The 8,343-nt window shown below is 44.4% G+C and overlaps 1 protein-coding gene across 1 annotated transcript; it reads right to left on the reverse strand.

Annotated features, from left to right (window-relative positions):
• Positions 1–3,362: 3,362 nt before the first annotated feature.
• Positions 3,363–7,579, reverse strand: LOC129744669 (mucin-2-like). Its single transcript, XM_055737305.1, has 4 exons — positions 7,427–7,579; positions 7,136–7,332; positions 6,580–7,065; positions 3,363–6,470 (listed from the first exon to the last, which is right to left on the reverse strand). Exons 1-4 carry the CDS (start codon positions 7,447–7,449, stop codon positions 3,451–3,453), a joined length of 3,726 nt encoding a protein of 1,241 aa, XP_055593280.1. The 5' UTR covers positions 7,450–7,579; the 3' UTR covers positions 3,363–3,450.
• Between the last annotated feature and the right edge of the window lie 764 nt (positions 7,580–8,343).

Here is an 8,343-nt window from a genome sequence, read left to right on the forward strand (position 1 = left end):
TATTAAAATTCGGAGCTAGTTCACTATTGCCTATGTCACTCTTAAGCCAAGTTTCTGAAATCATGATGATGTCATAGTCGCAGGAAGACAGTGCTAGAGAGAACTCATTCGTCTTGGTGCGCAAACCGCCTGCATTCTGGTAGTACAACGTGAGTTTAGCGTTCGGTTTCTTTGTGGGGGGTTGCAAAATTGCAGATGCATCAAAAGAAGCTGGTACTAGCGGGGGTTGAGTATCACTTACGAAAGTTTCATAGCGCAGTTGAGTATCAACGTAGGTAGGTCCAATTAGATTGGAGTCGCAAACGGTGTTAATTGGTTCGGTTTGAAATCCATTCGGGGCTGCTTCGGGTTCGGGAAAAAACGATCTGAGGTACTATCAACGAACTCGCGAAAACGGATACCTGCAGGCCATGTTTCTGACGACAGAGCTTTTTCTTTCAAATCCAGCGAAATGCCAACTTTGAAAGAAACGAAAGACAAAGTGGCGACTTCTCTGCCCTTGGGAACCAACTTTTTCAGCTGAACTTCCTCAGTACCAAGTTGCGAACGCACAAATTGCAAAACGATTTCCTCAGATGCATTCGGAACAATGCCAGACAAATAGAGCCAAAATGACGGAAGTGTTGAAAATAAATTATTTTGAGTAGCAATTTCGTTATTGGCAGCACCAGTACCTACAGCGCACAGCAGATTTGGCTGACGAGCGCTGATACGGTCAAATACTGGAGGTTTTTCCCGACGACGCTTAAGGTGCGCGGATGAAATTACAGCAGACCGCACTGATGACTCAATCCTTGGATTGAGATTTGGTGTGGTACAGACATTCACCGGAAGAGGATTGGCTCGTAACTCATTTCTAACTTCGTGAAGAATACTCTCACGAATATCAGTTTTTAGAGATTCTTTCAAGGAGTCTATGAGCGTGTTGTTGGCAACGTTAGTAGACACCAGAGCATTAGAAAAGCGTGCTTTGGCAACCATAACTTTACAGCTGTTGCACATCCATACCAGATGCTCTGTTTTACGCAAGTCTGCTCAAGAGTTATCATGTAGCCCAGAGCATTTTAAACAAACAACAAGAGAGCAAAAGGTTCTTTAGGTTCCGCTTGACAAAAGGCCAGTATTTCTCAATTGGACGGAGCTCTGGCGTGTTGGAAGGGTTCTTGTCCTTGGGAACCACCTGCACGTTGTTGGCGGCGTACCACTCCATGGCCTTTTTACCGTAATGGCAAGATGCCAAATCCGGTCAAAACAGTACGGAACAACCGTGTTTCTTCAGGAAAGGCAGCAGACGTTTATTCAAACACTCTTTCACGTAATTTTTTTGGTAGACCGTCTCGGAAGCTATGAAAATGCTGCTTTTCAAGCCACAGGTACAGATGGCTTGCCAAACCAGATATTTCTTCGCGAACTTTGACAGTTTCATGTGCTTGAAAATATCTGCTACCTTCCCCCTTCCCCTTCCTTTTGCCGTATAAAACTCCTGTCCCGGAAGCTGCTTGTAGTCGGCTTTGACGTAGGTTTCGTCGTCCATTACCACGCAGTCCAACTTCGTCAGCATCGTCGTGTACAGCCTCCGGGATCGCGCTTTGGCCGTCGTATTTTGTTTATCATCGCGATTTGGAGTCACTACCTTCTTGTAAGTCGATAGTCCGGCTCGTTTTTTTGCTCAATGCACGGTTGTAGACGATACACCCAGCTTATTTGCGGCATCTCGGAGAGAGAGGTTAGGGTTTTGCTTGAAACTACCGGCAACTCTCTTTGTCGTCTCAGCTGCTTCCGGTTTTCGATTTCCCCCCGATCCAGACTTCCTGGCTGTCGACAAACGTTCCTCAAACACTTTAATTACATTTGTAACGGTTGATTTGGCAACTTTTAGCGATTTTGCCAGCTTTGCGTGCGAGTAGCTCGGATTTTCGCGATGCGCGAGCAAAATTTTGATACGCTGCTCTTCTTTCTTGGACGGCATTTTGACAACTGAAGAGTGAATTCCAAAATCAAAATAGGAGCAACATTCTATACACACACCTTCAAAATGAGAGGTGTTCAGGTTTTTTAAATGCAAAATTGAAAGAAATACGTCAAGTTGATATTGACAAAATTTTGACCGTATCACCCTTTAGAGCGCTGTTGGCTCCGTAGTTATTCAGCCGGATGGGAACATAGAGCTGTAGATTTTGGTTCCTTAATCCTCGGGGTCGCACACTGAGAGGAATAGACTCCAGCAGCATGGAAGCGTCAATCCTCGAAGCAAGAGGATTCGCTACGACTAGAGCACGTGCAGTGTAATGACGAATTCGAAGCGTGTCTAAATCAATTAGGCGACAACGGTTTTCGTAACTGGGTAAACGAAACGGATCTAACCAGTTCAAGTGTCGCAGGGCATATCGTATGAAACGCCGCTGGATAGCCACTGTTCGTTCAGCTCCGTTCTGGTAAAATGGGCACCAAACTGCAGATGCATATTCAAGCGTTGAGCGAACTATGCTGCAATACAAACTTTTTAGGCAGTATGTACACATCTTTAAACTCCTTTGTTACGCGAAATAAGAAGCCAAGACTTCTAGACGCTTTATCGACGATGTAATTCGTATGAGTCTTAATCTCCAGCCTATGGTCTAGGATAACGCCCAGATCGTTGATGTGGTCCACCCGGGCGATACCTGAAGCCATTTACTGTGGTTCAGAGGCAAGCAGTTGGTGTCACACCAGTGAGCGAAGGTGTTGAGCTGCCTTTGCAAGAGATCGATATCGTCTTGGCCATTGTTGGTGTGGAAAGTTTGAGGTCGTCGGAATACGCAAGTTTTAGGCCGTCCAAGAGAGTGAGAACATCGTCAAAATAGATGACAAAAATTATCGGTCCCAAGTGGCTTCCCTGGGGCACACCTGAACAAGCGGAGAATTGTCTTGAAAAGTAATTTCCAGTTTGCACTGATAACTTTCGTCCCGTTAAATAGCTTACAGATAGCAGCCAGACGTAGTATAATAACACGCGAAAGGTACTTTGCGTACGAGAATCGATAAGTATTCGCTTACAAAAGCGCGTGAAGATTTTACTTAAAGAAAATAGGGAAAAATGCCACGAAGTGGTAAATTCCTATTATGACCCAAGGTGTGTCGTTTTTCTTTCCACACTAGTGTAGTGTGCGTCAGCGCTCTCGTTCAAGTGTTCAACACTTCAACACATTTTCGGTTTCGATTGTTCTGTTCTAGTTCGTTACGGCTCTACTGGGCTGACTAGTCGATCTAGAATATGTTAGCGTATGTTTCGCTGCTGATAAACTATCGAAGTCGAGGAAGTCGGGAAGTTAACGGTCAACATCAAGAGTAGAATGTTCGAATACAAATATCATCTGAAGCCATTTTTAATAAAAGTACGTTTTATTTACAAAACAAACACTATCACAAAATTACAATTACAATTACAATCACTTTTGTTCAAACACAACTTCAACACCACCCGGTTCCACCGGTTATTGCATGGCGCCCGTGCGTCGTCGTCGAAACTAGTCCCGTCCCGATTCGCCTACTACTGTCCGAAGAAGACGACTCACCAACCCTGTTACTAGTAGCAGTAGCCGCCACCTTATCATTGATCTCCGGACAAATACTGCTCACGTTGAAGTTCGTCACCGAACTGCTACTACCACCGGTACTACTGAGATGCTGCTGCTGGGGATACTGTTGCTGATGGGAGTAGTACGATGTCGATGCTGCTGTATTGAGGCTGGTACTAGAAATGGTTTTAGCCGGATTCGAGGTCAGCGGGTAGTTATTGTAGCAAGGACCTTCGTAGTACTCGTTGAAGGTGGAGGAATGTTTTATCGTTTTTTTCGGTTTGGTGGTATCGGGGAGGGTCGGGGTTACTAGGGAGTTTGTAAGTCGTTTTTCCGACGATGGCACGTAGTAAGGGATGTCTAGGGGAGGGTTGGTGTCGAAGGCAGAAGGATTTGCAGCGGGTAGCGAGTAGTAGTTGTTGGAGTGTTTTTTGTCCGTGGGATAGCTTCCGTAGCAGCCGGTGTAGCTGCTGGTTGTGGTTGTGGAGGTGGTTACCGAGGATAGGTTGGGCGCTAGATTGTAGTTGTTGTCCATGAGGGGGGCCATGTAGTTTTGTTGGCAGCCGTAGCTAAAGTTTTTGCTGTAGTCATTACTGGAGTAATCGAAATTGAACTGTAACGCGCTTGTTTCGGTGGGCGGGAGATTGTTGTAGGTGCTGTAGGTAGTATCGGGGTAGTATCGATCTTTTTTATTGGAATTGTTGTTGCTAGTGGGACCACCAATGAGAGCTTCGGCCGAGTAGCTAGAGTTCGGAGGTTTAAGGTTTGAGCCGTACTGGTGGATGTTGTTGTTGCTAGAAGACGGGAAGGTTTTGTTTTTCCGAGGTTGATCTACCAGTTGCTGGACGGAGAGGAAATTGGTGCCCGATTCGTTAGCCTTTCGATTGGAAACCGGTTGTTTGGAATAGGTGTTTAGGGCCAGATCGCCATGCAAGTTTGGAAGCGTAGCTGCAGTTGATGGGTAGTAGGACGAGGCTGTATCGTTAAGGATGTTGGACAATTTATTCGGGGACCACGTTGGAAGATTGTCGTCAGCAGTAGGATGAGCGAAGAAGATGTCAGATTTGCTTCGACTCAAATCAAAATTTGTTTGATAGGTTGTATTGGCGTTGTAATCGATTGGTTGCAGCATTTGACTGTAATCGGAGCTGCAGGCCGCAGTCGTAGTTTTGTGATCCTGTGAAGTCATCCAGTTGATGTCGTATCGAGATTGTGAAGATTGCGTTTGGGCTTGCGAACTGATGGTGCCAGTCGAAGTCGAGGTGTAAGGACAGAACTTTTGTTTCGTAGGTGTTTTGTAAGGTTGATGGTTGTTTGGGAAGGTTTTTGGGTTTCGGTAAAGACAATCCTCTGCTATGGAGTAAATACTTGTGTTGTTGGTCTGAGTAACGTTACTACAAAGCGCTACGGAAGTTGACGAGCCGGTGTATTTCGGTGCAGTTTTTGTTGTAGAGGTAAGAGAAAACGTGAAACTGGTTGCAGGTTTTTCAGCTTCCAAATAGTCGTACTTTATGGGCGTTTTACGCTCCTTTGGAATTGATTCCTTCAAAAGGGTGGAAGCAGGATTGGCTTTGACGTTGTTCTTAGAATGATATCCATAATTAGTGTACGACGGTGTAGTTATCGTCGATGATAAGATTATACTGTTTGTGTATTGCGACTGAACTGTTTTTGGTGGACTTGCCGTAGTGCTAGTTAACGAGAAGGTAAATTCGCTAACTATTGGTAGTTTGGGTAGATTGAAATCGTCCATAGTTTTGCTCACTCCGGTAACCGATCCAAAATAGTTTGAGCTTGAAGAATGCCTGAAATTATACGAGGACTGGGTTGTCGTCGTGGCAGTAGTTGAAGTTAGAGTGAACGTGAAAGGAGTGGTTTCGAATCTACAATCGGCGGCACAAGACGAACGCACCGGAGCCTTATGTTCTAGCATACTATCAATCGATTGATATATAGTCGTATAACTAGGCTGTTGAGTTGAAGCCGTTGAGGATACAACTATCTCAGGCACACTCTGAATGGCACCTTCAAACCCTCCATAAACATTGGAGTTGAAGTAAGACGTCAAGTTGTCTAGCAGTAAGCTGTTTTCACCAGCCGGCTGTGGGCAAGTTTTCTTTTCCGCCTCTGCCACCTGTATCGGTTCCACTTCCCCGGGAGCATCTACATGGACTCCACTAGCCTTTCCACCTGTGGCAACTAGAGGGAAATTCATGAGGTAGGCAGCAGTAGGTGAAAGCGAACCTTGATTGTCATCCGTCACCGTATCCGGTACCTGTAAGTTGGCAAAAATATCTTCTGATAGATCTCCTTGATCCAGATTCATATCTAAAGAATTAGCTTGCTCCTCAATAGAGGGCGATACTCTGTTAATGTTAACTGATTCTTTGGGAATATTTTCCTTCTCTTCCGATTTTCCGTTTTTATCGGAAAGGGATTCCGAAAGAATCGATCCATTTCCATCTTTCCTCATTTTCTTAGGTTCAGACCCAACGCAATCGGATTTGGCACCTTCCTCATTAACTTCAATCTTTCTTTTCGTTCGTCGCTTTCGGCCAGGCTTTTTACTCCTTGTGTCGTCCGATTGCTTTAGCTTCGGAATCGGAATCTTCCCATTGACGATTCTTCCCGGAATAACTTCGATGGTTTTAAAACCGAATCGGGACGCCAGCTTTTTCGGAGGACGGCCTCGACGGTTCTGTCCATTCGTACGTTTTCCAGCACTATTGCCAGGACTCGATGAGGATGATCTAGGCTTCTTCATGTTCAATTTCGAACGCACGTCTTCGTTGCTAACTATTAGAAGTGACGAGGAAGGCGGAACGAACGGCATCGGGATGACGCTGCCATTGTTCGATATCAGTACTCCCGTGGCCATTATCGGAGTCGGCAGAAGGGCGGGGGTGACGTTCACTGAAACGTAATAATCATTGATCAGGTTATTGCTAGATGCATTCCTTCTAAAATGTGATGTTATGATACGAATGAAATAAATCAAGTTACAGGAAGAAAGTCAACTCACCACCACTAGCCTGCCTCAAACCTCCTACCAGCTGCTGATTACTGGTTAAAACTATACAACCCCCCGGCATGGTCGTGGCCAAAACAGCTCCAGCTGTCGGCACTTGGCCGCATGCTATGCTCGCTTCCACCGGCCTCATATTTTCTCCAGGACCGGAAGACTTCACAATCTTGTGGTCACCCACTATCACAGATTCGCCAGCAGATTCCTTAGTTTGCATTATTGTTAAATTTGTCTCCGTTTTTCCCGGTTCGTCAAAAGGCTTATCCGCCTCGACTGGGAATTTTTTATTTTTTATTTTCAATTTTTTTAGCCTGACCGCTTTGGGCGATCCATTCTTTTCGCTCAAAGGTTCACGTTTGATGGTCGCTCTGCCAATCTTCTTCGTAGTAGCTGGTTGAACATTAGACTGCTTCAGCAGTTCAGCCAAATCCTCGTTACGCGCCATTAGCGCCTTTAGTCGCTCCTCCAGTTCATCGACGTGCTCTAAAACGAAATAAAACACATCATAACGTTGATTTTTGTCAAATATTCAAAATAAAATCCTGAAACTCACTCCGCAGCAGCGCGTCCCGTTCCTCCAGGGAGGCTTTGATCTTGGCCTGCAGACTTTCCACGTACTCGATCGCCCGCTGCAGGATTTCGATCTTGCTGAGCTGGGTGGCCGGTTCATAGTCAGGCAGCAGCTTTGCGAGGCTGTCGAAGCCCTGGTTCAGCCGATCGCGGCGTTCCTTTTCCCAGACGCGATTTTGCCTGAATTCCAGAATAATAATCCAGAATCGTAAGAAAGTTAAAATGCGTTTCAGAGATTTGATAGTCCCACGATTTGTATTGAATTTTTACTTACGGGGAAGATTTCTTTTTAGTCATTATACACGAAGTGTGCTTGGTTTAATTTTAACTATTTTATGAACATTTTAACTGCGTTTTTTTTGAGAAAATACGAACAATTTTTGAAATTTTTGCGATGAATTAATTCAAAATAAACAAACTTGTTTACATTTTGTTCACGTTCATCGAGACTGCGGAATGGAAAGGGCGTATCGTCGTTTTTTATGTTTTGTTGCGCTTTTTGACACAAAGATGACGCTCGTTCAAAACCGAAAATATCATACACGGAAAATAATAAGAACACGGAAAATAATAAAAAGGTAAAATTTACCCACACGGAAAATAATAAAAAGGTAAAATTTACCGAGACAGCAAAGGTGAATGCTCGCAAAAGCCAAAAAGGTAACTTCTACCTATTCGAGGTGAAACTCACCTCACAGCGAGGTAAAATATACCTGAAACGAAGAATGAAAAAAGGTACAATTCACCGAGAAAAAATGTGAATCCAAAAAAGGTAAATTTCACCTCGTAGCGAGGTGGAGTTCACCTGAATTGAGCTGAATCAAAAAGTATAATCCACCTAGAAAGAAAGGTAAATCCAAATAAGGTAAAACTTACCTCGTAGCGAGGTGAAGTTGACCTGGATTGAGCTAAACAAAATGGTACAAATCATCTCGAAAAAAAGTAACTATTTGACGAATCCGTTTATTGAGGTTAAGCTGTTTTGCCGTTTAGGAACAAGTTCTGCTTCGTGCACAATATGTGAAAATCGGAACAAAATGGTAAGTGTTTTCTTAGATTTCATTTAGTTGTGCTGGTTCTCTTCATAATACTTTGCTTTTGTTTCAGATCGGCAGACAGAGCTTCGTGTTGTATTCCCGTCAGCCTTCAGATATTATTCCGGACAACCCGGACCTGACAAGCTTGGCGAAC

The sequence above is a fragment of the Uranotaenia lowii genome, chromosome 2 (genome assembly GCF_029784155.1).
Source record: "Uranotaenia lowii strain MFRU-FL chromosome 2, ASM2978415v1, whole genome shotgun sequence".
Lineage (NCBI taxonomy): Eukaryota > Metazoa > Arthropoda > Insecta > Diptera > Culicidae > Uranotaenia > Uranotaenia lowii.

Coding starts and splice junctions, on each gene's coding strand:
- LOC129744669 (XM_055737305.1), bottom strand. CDS start 7,449: ATGACTAAAAAGAAATCTTCCCC. Junction 7,066..7,135: donor ACGGGACGCGCTGCTGCGGA/GTGAGTTTCAGG, acceptor ATTTCGTTTTAG/AGCACGTCGATGAACTGGAG. Junction 6,471..6,579: donor TTTGAGGCAGGCTAGTGGTG/GTGAGTTGACTT, acceptor ATTACGTTTCAG/TGAACGTCACCCCCGCCCTT.